Source organism: Mycteria americana, chromosome 1, assembly GCF_035582795.1.
Source record: "Mycteria americana isolate JAX WOST 10 ecotype Jacksonville Zoo and Gardens chromosome 1, USCA_MyAme_1.0, whole genome shotgun sequence".
NCBI classification, from domain to species: domain Eukaryota; kingdom Metazoa; phylum Chordata; class Aves; order Ciconiiformes; family Ciconiidae; genus Mycteria; species Mycteria americana.
The window spans coordinates 215,112,425-215,139,489 of NC_134365.1; the positions used below are offsets into that span (position 1 = coordinate 215,112,425).

At 38.2% G+C, this 27,065-nt stretch overlaps 1 protein-coding gene and 1 long non-coding RNA gene across 8 annotated transcripts in view; one reads left to right on the forward strand and one right to left on the reverse strand.

Annotated features, from left to right (window-relative positions):
* Positions 1 to 27,065, reverse strand: part of LOC142404403 (disks large homolog 2) — an 800,410-nt gene that overhangs the window by 250,997 nt on the left and 522,348 nt on the right. For 5 of the 7 annotated variants that reach the window (XM_075491172.1, XM_075491171.1, XM_075491177.1 and 2 more), the window contains one exon: positions 23,445 to 23,600. The exons of the other annotated variants lie outside the window; for them this stretch is intronic. In XM_075491172.1, coding sequence (XP_075347287.1) covers positions 23,445 to 23,600 — 156 coding nt within the window. The remainder of the gene's footprint in view (positions 1 to 23,444; positions 23,601 to 27,065) is intronic. 7 annotated transcript variants of the gene reach the window in all.
* LOC142404408 (uncharacterized) overlaps positions 1 to 27,065 on the forward strand; it is a 46,408-nt gene that overhangs the window by 11,317 nt on the left and 8,026 nt on the right. The gene's annotated exons all lie outside the window — the stretch shown is intronic.

Genomic DNA, 27,065 nt, shown 5'->3' on the forward strand with positions numbered 1-27,065 from the left:
CACACAAGATTAATTTTCCCTGAAGAAATGAATCTCAATTCCCGTAAAATACCAGTTTTAACTTAATTTAGTTTTAGTAACCATTTCATTTTAGTTCGAGACAAGGGGAATATACGATCCTTGTAAGATAATTCATATAACTAAAAGAACAAAGAATGAGATTCTAAGTGAATAAGGGGCAAAACAGGGAGCAAAGGATCCAAACTCTCTTTTCTGATGGGTTTAAGTTGTTTTTTTGTTTTAAACCTGCTTCTTAGGCAAGGCCTGCCATTTCATGTCTTTGTAAAATACTAAAACTAGAGCAGAGTGGTGTCAACATATTTTTAAATGATTGTTATGAAAATAACAACATCAATAAGTATCGTAGTAACAAGAAGAGAAGTAGCCAGTCTCCTTAGTTTTAATTCTATTCTAGCCCTTCAAAGGATGTTTTGAAGGCACTTCTGCTGTGTGGATGATGCTGAAACTGGAGGCAGCATCATAAACCCTTCTTTCCCTGTAGGGACCAAATGAACTATTGCCTTCCCTTCACGAATGACACTTTCACCAATACACAATATCCCAGTGAAACCCCTAGCTGGGATGACACAATCACATTAGGGAACATTTATTGTGTTTTAAACTTGCATAATGCAATTTGGCAATTAAAAATAATGACAAACCAGCATTAAGGGATCAGATTGCATGACACTCAAATCCGAGTTCATCCCAAAGCTTGCCTATTGCATTGAGGGTGGAAGAAAGAAGGTTTTTACAATCTAAAATTTTTCCTGGTCTCTTTCACTTGTATAAAAAAAATACACATTGTCTTCACATACAGAGTACTAGAAAAGTCATCAGCCTTCCTCTCCCAACCCACCTCCTACCAACAAAGAACAGTTGTCCTCTATTTGCTATAGTCTTGATTTAGGAAACCTTTTGTTTTCATATATCTTTGTTTTGACAAGTCAAAACTGACAACATAAAAGTCATTATTTGCTTCCTACATCAATTGACCTGCATCTTCTCGTAAAGAAGTAGTGATGCAGCTAGTGGCACAGGCTGGATATAGACCTCTCGGAACACTGGCTTCGGAACAGCCTTCTTGAGGGCCCAATTCTGAAACTGCCACACAGAAGAAAAGTACACAAACGGCATTTGCCTATCAATACATTCTGTGCAGAAAAAAAAAGACAAAACCCTAACAAAAAGACAAAACTAGAGCTCCGAGTTATTCTTTGTTATTCACAAAACTAAAACAAAAAGGATTGATAAATACTATATTGAAAAAGTTCTGCTGGAGAACAGTGAAGGGAACACTAACATGGTTTTGTGATGTATTCTCAGCATGTTGTTTCTTATGTCAAGGATTGGAGGTAGCAGTGCAGTTGTTTATAAAGCTTCTAAGCCTTTGCTTTGATGGATGTAAGAGTTTAAGAAGACAACATGCTTTAATTCCATTAATGTGGAGTTTTAATTTAGCTCAGTGAAGTGAAACCAGCTTTTCCTGATGCTGCCGACAGCTAAACTTCTAACTTAAATGAGTTTTTGCTCTCCTGTGGGATTAATTAGAAGACCAGAGAGTGCTTTTTTGGTATTAATTTTCTCTCAGCTACAAACACCTTGATAATATCCAGTACTGACAGTTATTGACCCATATGAGAAGTGTCAAACTAACCAGACAGTCTCCCATCAGAGGTCAATAGGAAACTTCAGAGAACAGGACATTCAACCCTGCTACTTTCAGATCACCCTTAGGCAACAAAGCCGCACATGAGATGTAACACTGTTTTCATGCACAGCCACATGCAGTGGGGATTTTTGGACTGACTTAGCAACCATAATGCATTTTTTCAAATGGCATCTGTATATATATTTTATAAATAGTATTGCTAGGCTAAATACCTACCCAGTGGAAAACAGAAAAGAAACAAAATGAAGGATTAGGCTGCCACTCTGCCTACAAATATATAGAATAAGGACCACACTACATCTCTATTCAGGTTCTCTGGAGTAATTTCACTTGCACGAGTAAAGTCAATAAGGTTGCTGACCTATTCCTCCCTTGCTTCCTCCTTCCTTCCTTGCCTCCCTTTCCTCCTTCCTTCCTCCCTTCCTCCTTCCTTTCCTCCCTCCCTTCCTCCCTTCCTCCCTTCCTCCCTCCTTTCCTCCCTTCCTTCCTTCCTTCCTTCCTTCCTCCCTCCCTTCTTTCCTTCCTTCCTCCCTTCCTCCCTTCCTTCCTTCCCCGAACAATAGCCAAAGAGAAGTGGTTAGCCACATTCTAGAACTTAAAGGATTTGAGTTATTGCAGCCCTAAATTAGCATCATATAGCAAAAAGGAAGAATGCAAGGTGAAACTGTGACTCAGAGGAATGCTTCAGCTCCTGGAATAAAGCTAATTATCCACCTTTGTTAGCAGTGCGTCTAAGTCAGCACCTATCTTCAAAGTGGTGAAACATCCACTGACTTCAAATCTGCTTCCTTACGGCTGAGGTAATTGCAGGAGATAATGATAAGCTTTAAAATATAAAAAGTATGCTTATCTGAGAAGGAATTGTTATTTCAGTTTGAAATATAATATTTAAAACAGCTAAAGAAGTTTGGAATTAGGTGGGGGGAACTGCAAATAATTAGGAATGCTGTTTAAAGGAGTAGAGTGGAGAGGATATACTGTTGATGAAGTTTCACATGTAGTCTAAGGTTCCCGTGTAGGGTAAATACAGATTACACAGTACTGTGAAGAACACAGCATTAAGAAAACTAGGCGTGCCAAGTGAAAACCGTAAGAAAAAAATACTATGACAAATCGATACAAAATTAAGTAGAACATACTTTAGGAAACATGAGACCTGTTTTAATGACTCAGACATGGTACCTTGCTCTTTTGGGAGGTTATTCTGTTCTAGATGTCACTGTTAGGTACTGATTTCTGTTACAACATACATTTTTTTATTTTGCTTAAATTCCTCCCTTGCATCCCATCCTTCTTCTAATTCCTTATGTTCCTTGTTCACATCTTCTCCTCATACCTTGGACAGACTTGGATTTTTAGAAGTGGGATGCCTAAATCTCCACAGCCTTCCACAACATTCTGTTACTGTTAAAAAAAGTAGATCTCAAGTCTTCCTACGAGACTCTCAGTTGTATTATTATTATCGCTGCTGTTATTATTATTACTATTTATATTACTGTAATGAATATGACGAATGATAAAGCTCCACCTGGGAGTTGAAATACACCCTGATGAAGTCAGTTTGACAATTATACCAGCTGAGGACTGAGGTTTACATGTCAAAATATTTGTAACAAGTGAAAAACATATGTAGGTATGTCGAAATAAAAAGGGAGAATGGTAGAAGAAAGAAAAGCTCACCTTCTCAGTTGCTTAAGCAATATCAGATGGAAATGGTCATGAACATAACAACTGCGTTTGGCTCTAATTACAGCTGTGGAAGAGGACGCAGTGCTACTTTCATGAATTTAAATAGGGAGCGTTTGTTTAGGAATGACAGAAAACTTCCTGACGCACTCTGCATGGCCTCCCAATTACCTACATCTCGTGGCACCCTGGTACCAGTGCCTAATGCAATGCTGAGTTTTCAGTTCCTCGTGGAGAAAACAGCTCTCACCCTCCTCCCTACTCTTTGACATGAGGCTTATGTAATTCAATATCGCTAAGGTTTTTTTTCCATGCTGCTACACTTGAATGCCATACCTCATTTACTGTTTGCTATCACTCCTAATTTTCTTCTGGCATTAGTGCTTTCCAAGCATTACCATTCCAACAAATCGCGCAGGGTGTAAGAGAATTGGAGATGGTTTGATTTCTATGTGACAGAACAACAAGCGTTCTTGCTGGGTAAAAAGAAATCAGCTTCACCTAAGGAGAACACATACTACAGTACAGAAAAATGTCTTAGTCAGTCAAGTCTCTGTAATATAATAGAAAGAAAGATGCATATTAGAAAAAAACTTCTATTAAGAATGTCTGGATAAATAATCAGAACATGTTGAAACAATTCAAAGGCAGAGTGCCAAGGTCTGTGCTATGATATGGCTGGACGGTGTCATTCAGCTTCTCACTCATTTTACGTATGTCATTATTTGCCATCCTTGATTTCAAATGTCAGTATTTTTCCTCTTAAAAATGGAAAGCAATAATACGTACATCCATATACGTATAGTCTTTCTTTGGGTATTGACGCAAATCATAAGAGTAGGAAACACATTTTCAAGTAGAAACTTAGATTCCCTGATTTTCAGCCACCCCGCTGGCCCACTCTCCTTCCCATTGCACACAGCTGGTGTAACTGCATTTACCCTCAGCACCAAGAGACGCAGATGGTGGCCCAGGGCCACCACAGCTGAGCCTCTGCCGCAGGGCTCATTGAGTTGGGTGCGCAGGGAGTACGTAGCACAATTTCCATCAGTAGCAGTTCCGTGGCAACGGCAATACACCGCACTCACCGCTGCCCCATAACACCAGTGTTGATGTATTTCTAGAGCTGTGCATTGCTTCCGTAATGAAACATATTTATTGCACACAAAGTTCATTAGGTTTCTGTGCAAGTAACAACACAAGTATCTGCACCAAAATCCCTTTCCAGTTTAAGCAAATGTCGAAAGACATTAGCAAGGACTTGAAAAATGGGTCCGCTTTTGAAAAACTTTGAATGGCAAAACTTAAATAGAAATCAAGGAATATCTCAGAAGTTTTGGGAAAACTCATATAGACACAATAGGAAGAATCATATAAGATTTTCAGTCCAAAAATATAAAATTGCACATTATACATGTATTTACCAGTTGCACTGTTGGAAAAAAAAAAAGAAATTCGTAGGGAAGTTTTCTAGTAAGGAAATTGCTCCTATTGTCTAAAGAAAAAGCTCCTCTAATTTATAGTCTGTGAATTCAGCATAAATTCTGAAATACTGCAAACTAGTAAATTGTTCATAATGATGCTAACAGTCAGTAAGACCTTGAATTTCAAAAAGTGTTAAGACCAGAATTTTTAGATGAACTTGTTTATTACTGTCAATAGAACTGGTTGTACTGGATTATTTTTGTCAAAATTCAGTTTCATAGGAGATATGTACTCAATAGGAGGATAAGAAAACAAATGACCAAAGAGACACTAGAAAAATCTGGAAAGACCTCACATTTTCATGTACTTTTCCACCACAGTCTATAGAAGTTCATTTAGAGTTATGAATACCACTTATAAGACTGTTGAGAGTTGCCTTCAGGAATCAGAGACCTAATTCCAATTCAGGATCCAGAAAAAGAAAGTATAATGTGATTTTAACACAGAACTTTGTCAGAGCAATCTTGTCATTAACAAAATGGACAGAGATTATGTCTTAATAGTGACACTGATCTTGCAATCATGCATTTAGTGCCTAGGACAGCTTAGCTTTGCTTTCTCTTCTCAAGGGAGGGTTGACTTTCTTTGCACTGAAGATGACACTTGAAAAATAATTCATAGGACTTTTATACTGCATCTGCTTCTTTTTTAAAGAGTAGGGAAATCATAGATAAATAAGCCTAATGACAGACCTCAAATAACTGCAACCCATTAAACTAATTTGCAAAGTTTCTATCCATCTCCATCCAAAGAAAAACAAGCACATAAAATTCTTTTCATGGTAGAGTCATTGCACTGAATTTTACTCATTCAAGATAAAGCATATAGATAATAATTAATTAAAGTGATTCAAAACACCAGTGAAAAACTGTCTGATGCCAAACCATACCATGCCATTAACAAACATTTCTCTATCCCATGAGATTCTGTATCATTATATTTGCACAATAAAAACATTCCTACAGAAATTGAAGTTTTAATATTGTTTCTTCATAAGACCAAGTTCATTTCCTCTGTACTTATTAACTCATGTGTGCATTGCAATGAATTACACTAACTAATGAATTACACTAACTATCAAGGTGAAACAGCCAGAAAAGCAGTGTATTCAGCTTCCATAGAAGTGGTTCATTAAAACAAAAAGAATGATCGTAACAAAAGTACATTAAATTACAATTACAATCTAAAATTTATCAGAACAGCACACTTTATATTGCAATTACTCCTGATACAATGTTTACTGCACCTGTGTGATACCTTCTGATAATGTTATCCCTTCTATTTGGATATACATTATCTCTATTCAAGCTGGGAGCATGGGTTGGATATCTACCTTTTTTAACAGACCAGAGGTGAGAATGTAATCCTACATGAGCTGCTACTTAGCCTCACTTTCTCTGTCATTCAAATCAGCCCAGCATGCATATGTGCAGGTGCAGTTATACCACACACAAAAGCAAAAATCCTGGAGAAATACACACAGAGAAAAGCAAAAGTAGAAATAACATAATGCGCATAAACAAATGACATACCAACAGAATAGATACGAACAGCACTGAATGGTAATTTGAAAATGCAGAAGTATAAAGAATGTATTGTCAAAATGAAAGATGAATAGTGAAGAAATTCAACAGCTTAAGTTCTTCTGTTTCTAATCTAGTCTATATGAACCATGATTCTTGGATCTTTTTAATTTCATAGAAGTTGGAGTTACTCAGCATTTAATGGGAAACATTCAGCATTTTGCACTATGAGGTCTAAGAAAGTATACACTAGAACTAGATAGAAAAAAATTTTTAAAAAATCTATTAATTTTTATCATTCTGGGGTTACTTATAGTGGGAGTGTCAAGCATAAGCATCTCCCATAGTAGATCACTGTAATATTGTCCAAGCACATTGGTAATTAATTTTGCCTGTCTTTGATTGTAGGCGATAGATCGGATTAGATGACTGATGGCATAGATAGATTATTTATATGTTCCATTATGTCAATCCTTATATCCCTAAATCGACATATAAAACACCATTTATTTAAAGATGCTTGTTAAATCCAATCTTTGAAGAGAAATTTAGCTATTTAGGAAAGAACTGTGAAAGCAATTTATGAAGAACTTTTACTCTAAGCCTGTGACAGTCATCAAGGTGAGTTGTTTAGTTACAAACTTAATAACAGATAAATCATTTGAGTAAAACATTGGAAACTGGTTTTAAAAGATTTGCAAAATTAGTAAGCACGCATACATGACTGAGCTGATAAACAGTCAATTTGTGATCATTCTGGGAACTGATTTAATGTCATTAAGACACTTAATAGTATAAGTCCTGGACAACAGCCTGAGTTTCCTTCATTAAACTTTCCAAATATTTCTTGTACGTTAGGGATCATTTATTATAATTACAATCTTCTCATCAGTCAGCCAGCAAACCCAAGGTTCTTAGGTTATTTCAAGGTTACTTTAGTGTGAAAGGTGAAGATGATGCCATGTTTCTTCTACTTTCAGCTTCCATTTATTAGATAAAGAGCTTTATCTCGAACTAAATCTCTCTTTGCTACTTCCAACTAATAATTTCTCTCTGCAAGTACCTTTCTACTTTGGTTCCCAAATATTTTGGCCAGAACCAATTGCACTGGGTATATTGAGAGAAAAAAACCCAAACTGTTATCTAAGAGAAAGCATATGAATAACAGACAGACAGGGAAGCACAAGGGAGCATGAAACAATCAATAAAAATGGTCACAGTTGGATTTATACCAGCAACTCATCCAATCTTAATTAGGACTAAAACCAGAATTCCATTGTCATTTAGCACTGTAAAAAGAAATAGCCATGCAAGGAAGCTATTTTAGGAGATGGGCATCTTGTGTCCATATTTATCCTGTGCACATGAACTGAGCTAGCTTTGTGGCTTTTTGCTTCAGTTCTCCATGTGTTATTTTTGAGGACAAAGCAGTTCTGCTGAAAACCTATGAATACCCTGCAATCAATGAAACACTTCACATATGAAATATGGATTACTCAGATGATACAAAAAAACTGATGGAGGACAAGCCCATGCATTGGATGGTCATCCACGTTTTCAAATCTTGCATTTGCAAGATTGGTAGGAAATTCCATGGCAATAGGCTCTTGTGTTTAGAATTCCTTTGATATACTATTTTATTCCAAGTTTGCCTCTCTTCCAACTTATCAGGTATGTCTACTATTTTAGGAAATATCTGTTTAAATAGTCGTATTTTTAACCAGTGGAATTCTCCAAATACAATTGGATAAACATACATCAAGAAACCCAAAGAAGATTCTTTCACTCATCAGTTACTTCTGGATATGAAATGCTCATTTTTGTACCCAAGTTAAGTGAAACAGTTTGATTGCTGTTTTTTCTCCTGGCCCAAAGATAGGCCTGGAGACATTCTACACCTTTGAGGCATCTAAATTCATTTAAATTTGCATCTTATTATGAAACCTATGATAGCTACTGTAGCTGCAGAATCCTTTTATATACCAATCAGACATTGCTATACATCAGTCCCAAACACCAACTCTTCCCTTTCAATGCGAAGGCAGAATGTATAAATTAGTGTTGGAAAAGATTAATGATTTCAATTTACGTATTTCACAGATGGCAATCCAGAACATTAAATACTGTTACAGTAAGTGGTACACTATGCACACCTCTGACTGAGACGAGAGGTAAAACAGCCAGAATTTTACAGAAGAAAATATAATTTCTTCTCGCATCACAGCTCATCTTGTTCTCTACTTAGATACTGGTTTAAGCCTTGAGAGATGAAATGGTAATACCCTTTAAAAATTTTTATTAGGACCTATTTTAATTCACTTTGCTTTTTCTTGTTAGAAATACAAAGTCCCTTTACAATACTACCAAATTCCTGCACATTGGTTAACCAACCTGTGAATCAACATTCCCAAATCAAATGGCTGCTTCTACTTTTTTCCCAGCAATTTATTTTACAAGTCTATTGAAGCTATCTCAAATCTTCGAAAAGATAATTACATTGATTTAAATTCATGTGTATGCTACTAAAATATGAATTTGCACAACATATTCTTGATTTGTGTGCTTTGTTGCTCCTTTTGGCAAGTGAGACTGAAACTTCCGAGCCTCACTGTGGATTTCCTTTAGGACCTTAGTAAAGCCATTTACTTGCTCTGTTTGCCGGCTCCCTGTCTCTAAAAAAACAAATATAAACGAGTTGTCCATACTATTACAGTGATGGGAGCAATATTAATACATTTAGGTAGACAAGACGAAAATTAATTTGTGCTATTCACCATTTCTGTGGGCAAGCTGAAGAAAACCTGTCATTTCCTAAGTTGCATCAATGTTGCATTTTGTTGGTTGACACTAATTAAGCTGATTTTTTAAATTGTAAAATGGTAATGCAAGAATAGCAGAATTGGAAGATTTAAACATGAAAACATGTAAGGTTAACTTGGACAAAATTATATAAATCTGATGTGAAAAAAATCCTGCATATTCTATCCTACTGAAGAGCTAATTTACATTAACTTTTATAAAAATCCTCTCTCTTATCATAGTGGTGATTACTAAGAACTAGAATTTCATATGGCAGAATTGTGTTTTAAGGTTTACTTCTCAGCAATGGTCCATGCTTAAATAAATGGTCCATTTATTTAAGTCAACAGCAAATAGATTTACCATTCCAATAATTCAAGAATTTATTTTCCATGTGATGCCATTCTTTTTGAAGGATACCCAGTCGTACATTCAAATAGGTTGTAACTTTTTGAGAAACAATCTTTGAGATGCTACAAAGGATGATGTCATGTGATTTGGGAGTTAGCCTTGACATGAAAGTATGAACCTGCTTATAGTATTATGTTGCCATGCTTATTCTTGGATTATCCAAGCTACAACAAAGTCAATGTAATTCTCCTTCTGACTTCACGGAGATAGGATTTTGGTTTTGGTATTGTACTGATCTTCCTTTGCGGACACCTGCTGCCTGATCCCACTTTTGTCAAAACAGAAAACTACCCTTGTCATTAATTAAAAGCACTATGGTATTGTACAAGATCGTACCAGGAAAAAATAGGAAAGACAAGGAAAAGAAATACGCTGAACATGATTCCTGTGTTCTGATCATTGCCAGTATGGTTTGGATCTTGTCATTTGGATCATGCCATATGGTTTGGATCTGATTATTGCCAGTATGGTTTGGCCAGTATGGGTTGGACCAAGGATGAGGAAAAGGCTGAGGTACTTAATGCCTTCTTTGCCTCAGTCTTTATTAGCAGGGCCGACTGTTCTCTGGGTACCCAGCCCCTGGAGTTGGAAGATAGGGATGGGGACCAGACTGGAGCCCCCATAATCCAGGGGGAAATGGTGAGTGACCTGCTGCACCACTTAGACACTCACAAGTCTATGGGGCCTGATGAGATCCACCCGAGAGTACTGAAGGAGCTGGCAGAAGAGCTCACTAAGCCCCTTTCCATCATTTACCAGCAGTCCTGGCTAACTGGGGAAGTCCCTGCTGACTGGAGATTAGCGAATGTGACACCCATCTTCAAGAAGGGCCGGAAGGAGGACCCGGGGAACTACAGGCCTGTCAGCCTGACCTCGGTGCCGGGGAAGCTGATGGAGCAGATCATCCTGAGTGCTATCACACGGCATGTAGAGAATAACCAAGGGATCAAGCCCAGCCAGCATGGGTTCAGGAAAGGCAGGTCCTGCTTGACCAACCTGATCTCCTTCTATGACAAGGTGACCCGCCTAGTGGATGAGGGAAAGGCTGTGGATGTTGTCTATCTAGACTTCAGTAAAGCCTTTGACACGGTTTCCCACAGCATTCTCCTGGAGAAACTGGCTGCTCATGGCTTGGACGGGTATACTCTTCGCTGGGTAAAGAACTGGCTGGACAGCCGGGCCCAAAGAGTGGTGGTGAATGGAGTTTACTCCAGTTGGCAGCCGGTCACAAGCGGTGTTCCCCAGGGCTCGGTGTTGGGGCCAGTTCTGTTTAACATCTTTATCAATGATCTGGACGAAGGGATCGAGTGTACCCTCAGTAAGTTTGCAGATGACACCAAGTTGTGTTGATCTGTGTTGATCTGCTTGAGGGTAGGCAGGCTCTGCAGAGGGACCTGGACAGGCTGGATGGATGGGCCGAGGTCAATTGTATGAGGTTTAACAAGGCCAAGTGCAAGGTCCTGCACTTGGGCCACAGCAACCCCATGCAACGCTACAGGCTTGGGGAAGAGTGGCTGGAAAGCTGCCTGGCAGAGAAGGACCTGGGGGTGTTTGTTGACAGCCGCCTGAATATGAGCCAGCAGTGTGCCCAGGCGGCCAAGAAAGCCAATGGCATCCTGGCTTGTATCAGAAATAGCGTGGCCAGCAGGAGTAGGGAAGTGATCGTGCCCCTGTACTCGGCACTGGTGAGGCCGCACCTCGAATCCTGTGTTCAGTTTTGGGCCCCCCACTACAAGAGGGATATTGAGGTGCTGGAGCGAGTCCAGAGAAGGGCAACGAAGCTGGTGAAGGGTCTGGAGCACAAGTCTGATGAGGAGCGGCTGCGGGAGCTGGGACTGTTTAGCCTGGAGAAAAGGAGGCTGAGGGGAGACCTCGTCGCTCTCTACAACTACCTGAAAGGAGGTTGTAGAGAGGTGGGGGTTGGTCTCTTCTCCCACGTAACAAGTGATAGGACAAGAGGAAATGGCCTCAAGTTGCGCCAGGGGAGGTTTAGGCTGGATATTAGGAAATTTTTCTTCACTGAAAGGGTTATCAAGCATTGGAACAGGCTGCCCAGGGAAGTGGTTGAGTCGCCATCCCTGGAGGTATTTAAAGGACGTTTGGATGAGGTACTTAGAGACATGGTGTAGTGGTGGGTTTGGCAGTGTTAGGTTTATGGTTGGACTCGATGATCTTAAAGGTCTTTTCCAACCTATATGATTCTGTGATTCTGTGATTCTGTGATTCTGTGATTCTGTGATTCTGTGATCTTGAATTTTTGGTTCCAAAGCGCAACCTTTCAGTACCCTAGCTGAAAGACCCAGTTTTGTAATCCATGGCATACCAATGTGAATGCTAATTGTTGAGTGATGACTACAAGAGGTATCTGGGAAACCAGGCAAAATCCATTAGGAAAAATATACTAAAATTTCCATCAGGAGGAAATTTCCCTCTTTGCATACTTCCCTTTCTAATTGCTGTGCACATACCAACCAGGAGAAGTTTCAATCATTTGAGCCTCAAGATTCTAGACAGCACCTGTGATTTCAATGACACTTGTGAATTCATTGCCTACTTTAGATGTCTTCATAAAACAAGACTTTTTATACACTTTCACTGAAGTAGTATATTATATAAAATGGTTTTAAGGGCTTGATATGAAAAATTAACAACCTTCACTCACACTGCTCAATCTGAAATTTTACAAGCGAATTCTCTTCTGCATAGTGCAGTGACAGTATTGCGTGAGTTTGTATCCTAACCAAATCTGTATGACTTCTGCTTCCAGCCAAGCCTGTATAGCCACACTCTTGCCACAGATACTACGTAAGTCCTCCTACCTGCAACTCTTAGTCACTGTACCCTGAATAGGCTGAGAGTTCTGATTACAGCTTATGCAATCTTCATCAGATCAGCAACTGAACTGTCTACACGTATTGCTGATTATACACGAGTCAGCTATTAATGGATGTGGACATTTATTGGAAGCAGGTTAGACTGCTTCATCAGCTCACCTAACTTGTCTAGAGCCAGCTCAGGAGTATCTGAATGGTCTTACACTGGGCTGCGGAGATGCACCCTGCTACCAGTGAGTAGTAGCAAGTGACACATGGTTTCCATACTGTGTACTCCCACCATGTGGGCTTCAGTGCATTTCAGGTGTGCATGCTGATACCTTTTCTCTTTACACAGTGTACTACTTTATGATGGTTTCAGGCTGCTTTTTAGGAAGGCTTGTCTTAAGGATACAGTCATTGCTATTCAGAATTCAGATTTGTTAGAAATCAGTGTAATCAAATCAAAAGCAATTTGTGATGTGCAAGACCATATACACAAGTGTACTCTCACATTGTAGAGTTATATTCTTTTCCCTGCTCCCCACTTCATCAGCATAGTGATTTCAACAGCATAAAAGCAAGAACTATAATGATCCTCAAAAGATACAGCAAGCAACTCCAATTATCTGTGGAATGATGAATTTTCTGCATGGAGTATGGAAACACTCTGGAAAAAGAAATTGTCTATGTATCTCCCTGGGGATTGTAATGTTTCTGTTCTAGTATTTCCTTAACTATATTGAAACTTTAATTTTGAAAGTCAAACTAAATCTTCCTCTCTTTCCCTTTGTCAGCTAAAAAAATGTATTTTAATATCTTGTAACTTCCATTGACCTTGCTTTTTATGCAGTTACAGTAGTGGTTTTAAGCATTATAGGCATTATTTTAAAAAAAAATCAGATGAACTAGCTGCCTCTACTGGTATTCTTTAAAAATGAAACAAAAACCTTTTAAAGAATAAATTGTTTAAGATCCCAAAACATTAACAAATTCTACATGCAAATTGACAATGACAACTTAGCTAAATTTATGTTCAAACCAAAAAGGTCAGCTGCATAACTAGACTTTCGCAAAATTCAGGGATGTTTAGAGCTTGTAACCCTTTCTGCAAACCTAATATGTGAATTTTTCTTTTCTTTCTTAGCAAAACCAAAACACTTTTCCCAATGACTTCATATTGATACAGCAGCTTATGATGACTATGGCTTACGATGAACTCCTATGTCAATTTGTCTTACTACAAACATGTATAACTTTATTTACATGAAAATGAATTTAAATCAATAAGAAAAAAAGTTCAGCAGTCCTCTCCACAGCAAAATGAAAGCTTAATGTAAAATAAGGATGCTGTTTATTCAAAGCCCAGATGGTATTTAAAAACGTCTCACTAGCTGTAACACATGTACTAAAATGTACTATGTAGGTAAAGGGGGGTTTAGTTTCTCACAATTTTCCCCATTTTCATAAACCCCTTTGTAGTATTTGTGTTGCCAGACTGAATCAGGAAATAACTTAAAGCAACACCCCCAAAGTTCTTTCAAGTCCAACTCAAATTTAGATAAGCATCTTAAAGTTTTGAAGGTTATGGTTATTACTTATATCACACTGAAGTCTCTGCAAACAGATGGTTCCAATTATATAGTCAATATTTTTGAAGAGCAACAAATGCTTTTTTGAAATAGGAAATGTGATGAGTACTGATCAATAAATATTTCTGCAGTAACATGAGAAATATATAACCATTTGGTTACATTTTTCCTAATGATGGTTATATGTCCTTTTAAAAACAAAGAAATGGCAGAAGAATCTGTTCCTACTGTTTTAGCCTTTGGCTACTGAAATCAATTTTCCCTTTACAACAGGAAATAATTATTATCCTCATAGACCCATAAAGGCATAAGTATGTTCTGATAGTGGGAAAAAAAATCTGAAATGGAAAACAAAAATATGTAGAAATTTTAGAGTAGACCCAGGAGGTGGATCCCATCATGTCAGGAGTTTTTTTTAATCTTAGTATTTCTGTGTTTCTGACTATTCCATTAATTAGTAATTTATACTTTTTGGACAGAAGAAGTAAAGGCTGTGAAATCGGTGACTACAAGAGATGAGCATCATCAGCTCATTCAGTTTTGCAACACCTTCCACAACACTGTCCTCACATGGGCTTGCAGTATCTTTGGCCTGGCACAGACTCCGCAGAGTGCTACCTCCTGATTTCTAGATCACAAGCATATTTTTAGAATCAGAATGGTTTGGGTTGGAAGGGACCTTTAAAGGTCATCTAGTCCAAAATCCCTGCAATGAGCAGGGACATCTTCAACTAGAGCAGGTTGCTCAGAGCCCCGTCCAACCTGGCCTTGAATGTTTCCAGGGATGGGGCATCTACCACCTCTCTGCGAAACCTGTGCCAGTGTTTCACCACCCTCATAGTAAAAAATTTCTTCCTTATATCTAGTCTGAATCTACCCCCTTTTAGTTTAAAACCATCACCCCTTGTCCTATCGCAACAGGCCCTACTAAAAAGTCTGTCCCCATCCTTCTTATAAGCCCCCTTTAAGTACTGAAAGGCTGCAATAAGGTCTCTCTGGAGCCTTTCCTCATAGGAGAGGTGTTCCATCTCTCTGATCATCTTTGTGGCCTCCTCTGGACCCGCTCCAACAGCTCCATGTCTTTCCTGCACTGAGGACTCCAGAGCTGGACGCAGTACTGCAGGTGGGGTCTCACCAGAGTGGAGTAGAGGGGCAGAATCACCTCCCTCGACCTGCTGGCCACCCTGCTTTTGATGCAGCCCAGGATACGGTTGGCTTTCTGAGCTGTAAGCGCACATTTCCAGTTCATGTCCAGCTTTTCATCCACCAGTACCCCCAAGTCCTTTTCTGCAAGGCTGCTCTCATGTTTAGACATATCCTGTTCGAAGTCAGATCTTACTTGACTTGGCAAAACTAACAGAAATGGACATATTTGCAAGTATCTACACATAGGGCTTATGTCAACCATAATAAATGGTGATAATTAGACACAAAATAATCGGGGGGCCTGAGTCAGAACTACATTGCTCCAGTGGGATAACTGTAGTGTAAAACAAGACTAGCACAGGGCTGAGGGAAGTCAGCAGCTACAACCCTGGAAATTATTCTTCCCCCAACAGGTAGGTTCCCTTCCCCCATAGGTAGCCACAGGGTAGCTTTATTTACCCTGTCTCCACAGTAATATTTCATTTCTAAACTCAAAGAACTCTCTCTTGGGGTAAAAAGAGTAATTTGTTCTCCAGGTTAAATCTGTTCTTGGTTTTTCTGATGAGCCGAGAGTCTAGCAATTACTGTGACAGATGGAGTGATGATTTTTATGATGTGGAAACTTGTCCACAGGAACGAAGCTGAAATCTCCAAACCCATTTCTCATATCAGCCTTTAGACAGTTGTCAGGTAATAATTGTCATTAACTTTCGTCACTGTGGACAAGATTTGAATTAATGAATGGCTTCACTAGCTTGATACTGTAGCACCTCTATGCAGAGTGACACTTTCTGTCAATTTTTTTGTCATTTATTCTGAATACACTTGAACCAGATATGGAACAAATATTAAAAATGTGGGTTTAAATTTCTCCCTACACTCAGAAGCATTTGAACATTGTGTCTGGAGTTTTAGTGCTCTATCATTTTGGAAGAACTGCTTCAAGGGGATTTTCTGAGACAATAACAAGATGTTTGAGAGGGTGCTTACATATATTGAAAATAAACAATAACGTGTCTCACAGAAATGACCATTTCAAACAACACAGTTATGGTGTGGACTTAGTTATGAACTGACTTTGGATTTTCATGAGATAATCTGAAGCATCACTCTTCAGGCAGAAACCACTTAAAAGTGGCCTGATACCTTTCTAGTCTCCTGGTTTTGGTCTTCACCATTAATCCAAAAAAGACATAGGAAATGGCATTCAATACTTCAGGAGCATTTCCTGTGTCTTACTTAGAGATTGAATTTCAGAGCTTGCTTATAGGCATGGAAAGGAAAGAAACATCTTTCCTTTGTTCTCTGTAGCTCAGTTTGTAATCATAACAGCAGGAAATTTTTAATAGTAGTGATTTACAGATGTTTTCTTACTGAGAACTGATATTTTATTCTTCTCTAAAGACATAGTAAAGAAAAAACTGCTACTTAACTAAACTGAGTTAATATTTCTGTCCATTTTATGAGCTAAGAATATACAGTTTAATTTCCATGGGTGCAGAATATGAACAAAAGAGGATCTGTAGTACAACAAAGTACAGGATCTCTGGAAATCAAACCATATATTCTGAAAATATGAAACATTTCCCAAATGATGGAACAGAAACAAAGACCTTAATTTTTCCCTTTAAAATTTTTTTCTTCTATTCTGTTTAATAATATTAGTTATCCTTCTCAATATAACTGAGCAAGACGATTATTTTACTGATAGGTAAAGCAAAGCAAATAGAATTAAGTGCTTTGTTCAACTAAAGAGAATGAGTCAGCAGCACAACTGGAAATAAAGCCCAGCAGCTCTAACCTGAAGCATCCTATCTTAACCTGAAAGGCTTCTGTAACTTTACATAATTAAACACTTGAAATGTAGAGATCTTATGCCTTTACAGGTTAAGATTCTCCTGCAATCATCTCTCTGAGTTTTTAAAAGGTGCATCTTCCTAATAATTTTAATTAATAGTGTCCAAAATAGAAAACTCCTCATTAAAAAAAGGAAAGCGCATCAGAGAGTCTATAGGAGTGTTTGTGCTTATTAGGGTCAGAGATTCATCCACGCAAAATAACATGAAAGCTGAGGCTGAAAGGCAGCATCGTTTTTCTTTCATCAACTACAACAGTTATATGACTGCATCATTTACTTAAAGAGAACACTTGAGTCAGGATTAAAAAGAAATTATAGGAAACTGTTCCAGTTAAGACTTTTTAATCTGTTAATTGATGATGATAAGGAAAATCCACAATTAATTTGTATCATTTCCAAAAGATCCTAAATAATTTAAAGGTCTCAGGAGTCTGATTCACAAGCAGGGACAATCTACGCTGAGACTTTGCATTTGAGTTGTACGAAGTTAATCCACACAGTTTATGCTGATTTTGATTTGCCTGATAATATATAACTATAAAATATTGCAGTTCTGGAGCTGCTTTCAGAAGTATGCTTGACAACCCAGTCAAGCACAATGGGTATACAGTTGGATGCATCTGGGCTGCATCTTGTCAACCACTGCAATGTGTGTTCCTGCACGTGAGTCAAGGTCTCCAAGCTTATTTTTAGAAAGGTCTAGGTGCCAGAGTTAAAGAAGTACTTGAATTTCTAAAGATGTTGTTTAGGGAGTGAAGGCCATAGCACTTACATACCTAATTCTCACTGAAATCAGCAATAACAAGATGCTTCAATTCCCATCAGTATGAACATCAGTACCCAAGCCAGCTTCTGTGATGGCTAGTTTAATCTCTTAAATTGCTTAGGGTTGCTATATGCTCTGTGCCTCTGAATGCCTACATTTGTGGATAGATATGACGTAAAGCCACTTCTCAAAACAAAAAGTGAGAGTGTTCATTTTTTAAAATGCCGCCTTATGGTTTAAGGGAGCTACTTTATCAAGAGTTATTTTAACCAGGTATCTTTCATTTTCTGAAGACGTATTTTCTTTGTGACTATAGGATTAATTTGTTTCCATTGACACTGAGTAAGTTGAACCTCAGTATTGCCTATTTTGCTGTTCAAAAATCCACAGAAAGAACTGTGCACTTATTCCCTTCCACTGTCTTTGAGCAGTGCTGTTTGGTAGAGCTAGTTCACAGCTGTGGTTGGATTGTGTAAAATGCAGATCAGTCCAGAAGTTGATTCCATGATGTTACAACAGGAAAAAGTACAAACCTGTTCCAATTCTGATTTTAAATATTTAAGCATTTAAACTCATTTGCCCAAAACAGACTAATTTCCAATTTTGTAATTATTATTTGAAATCTTCACATAAAATAAGTAAATAAATACAACTAAACAGTAAAAGTTTATTTTAAATTCAAGAAAGGTGGTTTTGTTTATGTGGGGCAAGTTGAAGACTCAATTTCATAATATCCATCCTTTTTACTGCTTGCTTGATAGGTCCCATTTTCAGGTTGCCAGGCATTTCAACAAACTCAAAATATGGCTAGATGTGTTTTGGGAGATATAATTCCTATATTAAACACATGGGACTGAAAAAAGGACAATGAGAACTCCTGTACAATAAAGATGACAAGTGTGTGCCTCCCTGAAAGGCAGCCACGCACAAGTACAGCTATATGCATCATTTTGACAATAAGCATGGTCCCAGTGGGTTATTGTGAAGAAAAAGACCACACAGATATTAATAAATGAGAACGGACACTATAGCAGCGGGTACCAGAGAGGCCCACCATTCACACCTTTTTCACGTGCAGTTACCTTAACTCCCTGCTAGGATCAGTGAAAAGCGATCAGCACCTTCTCAGCTGTCCCTTCATGGCCTACGGAGGGATCCCAGAGATCCCTAAAATTAAGTGGGGTGACCACAAGCAGTAGTGCTTAGCGTTGCGGACGTACACTAGTCTGATTGCAGAGACTACTGGAGTGCAGTGACCCTCGTGTGCTTACATGCAGGTGGTGGGAATTCAGCCACACATGGAAGTAGCATCACGCATCAATCATTAAGATTCTGGACATTATAGTCTCCTTATCCATACGTCCTGCATACATTTCAGCACACTTTTATTTGTGCAGCTCTTTAGAGTTATGCAATGCTTAGTTAGTCTTGAATACCTATGCAAATGGCATGCTGTTGTCTGCAAAAGACTCTGTTCTACAGCCCTGTGCCAATATTATCTTCTCTCCCTAATCCCCATCAGTGAGAAAGTAGTGGTGGTCCCAAAACCTGATGTCATTAATCTAATTCATCAAACATCTTAAAATAATTTTTATGTTATTAAATAAAAACACAAATTGCCATCAGTAATAGGATGCTATTGTCTCAGGCACAATTAGTTTTCAAAGAAGCTCTATGAGATCATTGTTAAATCTCTTCTAAAGACTGGGAAACAAAGCACAAAATCATTAACTACCTTGCCTAAGACTGCAGATCACAGTGTCAGGCAGAACTGGGGCTGACTTCAAGAAACTAATCTTGATTTAAAAAGCAAGCCAAATACTTTCAATCCAGGCACCCAAGCACCATAAGGAGGATCTACAAGTTTACAAAAGCTAGACTAAACATGAAAAAAATTTTCACTTAGTTTTATTTTCTTGGGAGGAGTCATGTTCCCAAGGTTTGCTCTCATGACTACAAAGTCTGAAACCCTACCCTTAGTTCCTTCTCCTACACGTATTCAAAAATATTGATGCAATCACATGATCAAAGGCTTAAGAGAAAAGCAAACACCTATGGGGGAAAAAAAAAATCACACAAACCAACAATATCAGGGCTGCCCTTTAGCAAAAACTATGCTGGCCAGTAGAGTGCCAAAAAAGATTTCAGTGAAGATGGGGAAGTTAGTTCTGGGCAAAACTGAAGTGTTTTTTAAGCGTGTCTACGTAGCGGTGAATGTAATGAAGTTCTCACTGCAAAGACTGAGAACACAACTTTTTGTTACATAATGCAGAAACCAAGTCTCGTGTTTGTAGAAAGAGTTTTACATCTATGAGCTGTGATTTCCTTTCGCTGCCAATAATTTCTAATTGTACACAGAATTGTCAATAATGACAGAGGCCAGAACATGAATACTCTGCATCCATTGCCACGTGGCGCTCTCAAAAAAAACTTACTACTCCAAAATTCTCTTTCTACTCCTGCCTTCAATGGGACAGATTTTCAGCTGTGGCACATTGACATAGCCCTGTTAATATCAATTCACTTGAACTGATAATTCAATCAAAAAACAAATTACTTGTATCCTAAAATGGGAGTATATTGTTCTAGACCTCCAAATCTTCCAGGAGCTAAGACAGGCCACCATAAAAGCAAGGGTTATAAACTTGAATTTATTATAGACAAATAAGGCTTTGGCCTATGAATTCTCTTTGCCTATTAAGTTAATGAGCTTTGACAAAACAATCATCTGAGGAGTAGCTGACAAATTATCTGAAGCAGCAATTTGAAAGGCACTGGCTGGCTTACAAGCATTTCAATTGGGAGAACATGGCATCATGTTTCTCTTCCTCTGGAAGAGTTATTTTTCAAACCAAATTTCTTGCAGTTCAGCAGCAGATTCTCAATATTGGAGCACTGAGATATGACAATGACTGCAGTTACCAAAACAAGCAAATAATCCTTGGCCCTTCCTCCCCTAACCTGAGGCTGACAAATTCTGATGAAAAACTCTTTCTAGGAAGCCTGCAGAAAGACAGGGAGATATCTTTTTATATTTGACTGGAGGTCATGGAAGTGTATGATGTGGAGGAATAGGGTTTTGAGGAATTCAGGTGAGTAAAGGGAGACCTTTCAAAATACCTGGTCAATATTTGGAAGATTTTTTTGTAGTGCAACTTCCAATAGAGATGGTGGTATCACAGCTGCGGATTTAAAACAAGGTCTTTTTGTAGATTAATTCTTCCAAATATTCAACAGCCCTGAGACACAGCACCTTTGTGAAATTTAGGGCTGCATACAATGAACACTTCTGCAAAAATAGCCACTTGGATTAGGGTTAAAATGGGATTAATACTTTTCTAAAATCTGTTCTCCAACTGTGAATACTGAGTCTATTTGGAAATCGGATCGCGGCATATGTTGTAAAGCTGACATTTTCCCCACCAAAGGCATTTGGTGAAATATTATTTCAAATGCTTTCCTCCACGGTCAACTCTTCAGAGAGTCCTGTGGAAAAGATGACAGTATTTGAGAACATCGAAAACTGTCATATTTTCCATCTGAATGTTATTTCACAGTGGGAAAGAAGTATAAATTATAGCAATGAGTTGCCTCTACCACAGCACGTAGCAGAGCATAGTGCAGAACATTTAACCATGAGTTGTGTCTTTTCTTATCTTTTGTGTTCTTTTTGCAGTTTTTGTTGGACTGTTGAAATAAACAAACTGATTAAATATACAGGGACTAGAGCTTAATTTTACATCAAAGTAGAATGAAGAGAAATAAAACCTTGTTCTTAAAAAGCATTGTTAACTGACACTCAGTAGAACAAACCCAGCTTTTTAAGTCCTAATATCAGGTCATCAATTATCTGATGACCAAGTATTCAATCAATCACACAATAAAGCAAAAGGATGTAGAGAATTATACCTTCAGGTGGCAAAATGGCCTAGTTCTATGAGCTCTCCAGGCACCACTGATTATTGGCATCTGAGTATCTGGTCTGCAGGAAGTAGCTTTAACAGATTCACCCTTTCCCCCCAACCTATCTCCATAGTCCTGACAGTCGTGTCTATAGAGATTGACCATTTAGCAATGAATTGCATCTCTCTATGGTTAGCAAGCCACAATCTAATCCTCAGTGCCCCCAATACACAACTCCATGGCCCCACAATCCTCTAGAAGCTGCTTGTTCAACTTTCTAGTTCAGGTTGGTCCCTTGCTTTCTAAAGGGACCATTTTAAAAGTAAGAGTCTTTTTATAATGATTTCTCCTGTTGTCTGGCTCTAAACACACAGAAGTGCTGTGAAGCTTACAGATAAATTACTCATATGTACACTGTACCTAAAGGCATGAAGTCATTTTACTACTTTTTGGCTAGTTATTTCCTTTAAGATAATGCTTGCAGAGAAATTAAAATATTGTGGATAGATCTGTTACTGCCTAGCACCCTTCTGGAGTTATTTACACCTTTATAAAACATTGCCCGTATCAATGTTTTTCACTCAAACTTGCACTGGCCTGAACAGCTTGACTAATCACTTTGTCCAGTGATTAAGCATCTTTTGACAAATTCTAGAAGCTACACAGATTTCATTCTAATAAACTGACAGCTTCTGCATGGTCTTACCACATCTGTTGCATTCTTCACTAGTATTTGTCTTATTGCTTGTTTAATTTCACTTTCTATTTCCTGGCACTGCAATGCCTTTCACAGCTGTTTTTCTAATCCCTGGGGTTTCTTTCCTGTTATTGTATCTTACATTCATTTACCATTTTACTTTCCACTTACACACTTCTGCTCTTCTCTTCTCACATTACTCTTTTCTTTGAAAAGTGTTTTCTGTAGAAAATGCCTATGATCAAAAGCTCCAAATACAATTATTTTTCTTCTACCCTAGAATATAAAATATGAGAGTTTTTTTCCTGACAAAGGATGCACTCAACATCTTCTTGAAAACTTGTTCCTAACTCTTCCTCTGTCTCCAAGTCTTGTTTGCAAATAGTTTACTGCTGTCCTAGTAGACTATAGAAGAATAGCTGGGCTATACTAGCATACAGTTTTGGATAGTATGTTTTTCTTTATTAAATATTTCTCAGGAGGCAATCACTGACAATATTTTATAGAAATGTCTTCCATTATGTCAGTTATGGAAATTGTCATCATTTTAGGTTTTACTAACTGTCCTCTCAGAGCACAGCTAGTCTAGGAAATCCTAAATTTTAGATGTATTCTCAACCATGACTTGTTGAGGGAGGTGATTATTTTTTGCTCCATTTCTTCTGAATGGCTTAGGCAGCCACCCTATAAACCCAAAGGTGCTCAGTGAACAAAGTATGCACAACACAGAAATAAAATGACTGAATCACACCAAATTACTACAGCTTTAAGTGAAGTCTTAGTCACTTTCTGTACTCACAGAGAAAGAAATACTGGATTCGGTTGTAAAATGTGATACATATTACGTATCCTATTTTAGAGCACCGTTCCAACGGATCAAAACATTGCCTATGTTCACCACTGGATTTTGGATGACCAAAATTATATACCCAAGTAGCATATATATTCCAGTGGTGCAGATGTGAAAGCATGGTTAAAAACAAGCACAAGCTGTAGAAAAAGAAGACCTATGGTGAAGATGCAAACTATGAGATAAATCCAGTGATGTTCATGCACTCTAACGAAGGAGGTGAGGAAGAAGCGCATGCAGTACCTGGTGATCTCAGAGTCAGGGAGCAGGCCTACGTGGTAGTGGGGATAGGGAGCTGTAAGAAGGAAGCTTTTGTCACACTCGACAGGGGAATAGTGCCTAGGAGAAGGTGGTTTATCACACAGTTTGTTCACAGTGCTGTAAACAGGTTCAGGAGGCCTGGTGATACAGAGACAAGAGTAAAAGATCAGGTGCGTATTAGTGGCTGGGAATCTCGAGAAAACACAGCAATCATTTTAAAAGCATGCATAGCAAATCTGTCAAGACCTTTTCAATAGGATTTTTCTGACAAGTAAAGTGTGCTGTTAAAGGAAACGTTAGAATTTGATAACACAGTATTACGGCATACAAGCAACTGAATATAAAGATATACACAATATAAGTGGGCCATAAAACTGGCTTATGGGAAGTGTGGCACTGAAAGGGAATATCTTATCTCTGAAGTTCAGTGAGGAATTTTCCCACATACTCTGCTTTCTTTTTTTTTAATGTAACAACATTACTACTGCACAGCTTTCTGTGACCTTAATTTTGAGCATTGCACAGAAGAAAATATGATGCTTATTACCTGAAAAGAGGTATTTTTTACCCACTAATTTAAGATAAAGATGACGTACATATTAGTTGTTAATACAACATGCTCCTACCCTGATGAGCTGGGGCTTTGCAAGTAGAGCTGCAGTCAAAGTGAGCCATATCCTCTAATACTGATGGTACCAAACTGTGTAAGCAATTCATATAATTGGCAGGCAATTAATTTCATTTCAAGAGTTCTTTGCTCTCTTTTCAGATTCAGCCTTCAAAATCTGATTATGCAGACCACATCTCAGTTAACCTCGTTGACAAGGCTACTGCAATCGCACTTGCACGGCTGCTCCAAATTAGAGAGAGCAGTCTGTGAAGCTAGATATGAAGAATAAGGTCCTAAAACAGACACTGACAGGTCACCTAGCATTTCTCTCCTGCTGCCTAGAGGCCAACTGCTTGGGAGAGGCAATACTTACCACAAACCTCCCAGGGATCCTGGGGAGAGGGGAGAAGGGGATGCAGCCTTTAGTAGCAACCAGCCAGGGATCCACAGGAGACAACCAGCAAACAGTTTTCCAAAAAATGCACCACATAGTACATTTCCCGTCATGCAACTTCTCCAGCTACTGCCTTGGCCCCAGCAGATACCTCTGGGCCTACTGGCAGAGAGAAACTTGACTCATAATTTCCCGAAGTTTCTGTTCTAAAGAGTGCCAAGATGCAATTGCTGTCATATCCTCGCCTCTGCCAGAAGATCCAGGGTATGCCACTGTCTTTAATCACGGCAATACAGAATTAGCTAGATGAAAATCTTATTTCAGAAGCATGAAAATACCAAGAGGCCGAGAAGTTAATGAACTCTTTTTGTTCTTCTGGCTGCACTGTGCCTCACATGGGTGTGGTTTTTGCTGTGACTTTCACAGGTACCAGAATTTATTATGATCATGGATGCACTGGCAGATACAGAGAACATATTTTCCTTTGTTGTTAGCTTCTGGTTTTGTCCTTTGGGGGAAAAGGAGTAGCTGCTTTACTTAAAAATTGGTCTCACTCAATGCTAATAACTTTATTCATAGCAATCTGACATATGATTTGAGAACTCTCTGTGCCTTACTTTCCCAGGGAAAACTTTATGGTTAAAAAAATGGCAGTTTGAGATTACCAAATATCAAAATAGCAAAGCTGTCACTCCCTTGGTTATAAAGCATTCTGTCAAGCATTTAGTAAAATCCCTTTAAAAATGTTTAAGGTAGCAATTATTTTTTATCAGCATATTTCATACTTGTTTCAGAGGGTTGGATTTAATAATTTATTTACTAAATCAATTGCTGCTTTCAATACAAAAAATCCAGAGAAAAAACCACTTCTATTATTTTACTTCAGACCAATACTGCCTTTTATTCCCTTAGAAATCAGAAATCACTTTTGCTTTTAGGCAGTATAAGAAAGAACAAGTACAAATATCAAATATAAATGATACCTACTATTAAAATTGAAGAAATATTGCCTCAGTGCAGGAAGATGAATAAAAACTGTAGATTTCGCCATGGCTTAAAACACTAACCAGTCCATAAACAACTTGCTGGCTTCCTATATTCAAGTTACTTGTCTTCTCTGAGTGGTAGATGACATGAGAGTGCTGCTACCCCTTGGATATATTGTGAATGCTCAAACTACAGAGTCATCAGTGAGTGACCATCCAACCTTGTGCTGAGACACAAATCATGCCACAGAGATGGACAGATATGAGGGATTGCTCTGTTAATTGACAGTTACAAACTGCTTCCAAAAGCAAAATGAAGGTAAACATTCAACATCTACCTAGATATCGAGACCAAATTAGCCCTTCAAATATAAATGCAGAGCCCTAACAAAATGTCTTGCGAAGCCCAGCACATTTTAAAACATTTAATATTTTCACTCCTTTCAGTCTTGCTGGATGGTAAGATAACAGAAAATTGGAACAGGTCACCTTGATGTAGAAAGTCCTCTACTCATTGGTATTATACAAGTGATACTGTGACAACATACCCTCTGTAACTGAGCTGAAGACAGAGGTCTTAACGTTAAGAAAAGGAATTCAAACTTCTTATCCTTTTAAAGCTTGGACTCTTTGCTTAGAATAGGATTCAAGGTATCAGCTAATTCGAGTTATGAGTGCGCTTCTTGTAGGGCCTATGAACTGGCCTGAGATCATCGTAGCCACCTATTTACCATCAGATGCCATTCTTCAAGGTCATTAAGATCATGGACTAAACTGGTTCTTTAGATACCTTCATACTACTCAGATGCATATGGTAACACTGCCAATTGCATAGCTGGGCCTTGGCTGCACATTTTATTGGCACAGAAAAGCAAGAACTTGAAAAATAAGCAGTACGTAACATCAAGGGTCCAGCTCAGATCAGTATAAACTTATTTTCTCTCTTGATTTGCTTTAGTAAATATAAATTAAAAAGTGTAAAAATAATTGAAAGTTGGGATAAAAAATGGAAAGGAGGAGAATGATTAAAACATACTGGGCAGATCACTGTCCTGGTCATACAAACTGTGCTGTATGTAGGCCAGTAATCCTTAAAAGTAATATGAGATACCTGCTGCAACAGACTATCTTCAGATATCCTCCTGACTCTTCACCTTCTCCATGGCAAACTAGTACTTAGCTATAATAGTACCTACATACTTTGGAAGACAATAATCCCCAATTAAAAAAAAAGATAATTATGAAGACCACCCAGCTTTATTAAATGATTCTTCTAATGCAGCATTTTCTCTTGTCATTTATATTTCTCCTCACTGGAAGAAGAAGAAAGAACCTCTATCCAATGGGATCAGCCCACCTGGTAAATCCTGTCTCGCATATCTTCTTCTCCAGTGCTATGACAGAGACAGGTTGTCTTCTCTCAAAGCATGGGATAAGGAGAATGCTATTTAGAAATAGTTTCTAATGTGCCATTCTGAAAAAATGCAGTCAAGGTCACCTCAACTTTTCTTGCAAAATAATTAAAAGCCAGACTGAACATAAACATTGCGGCCTTATTTTATGATGCATTAATTCTTCAAATGAATTTTAAAATGTGTAGCAGGTCATTTAGT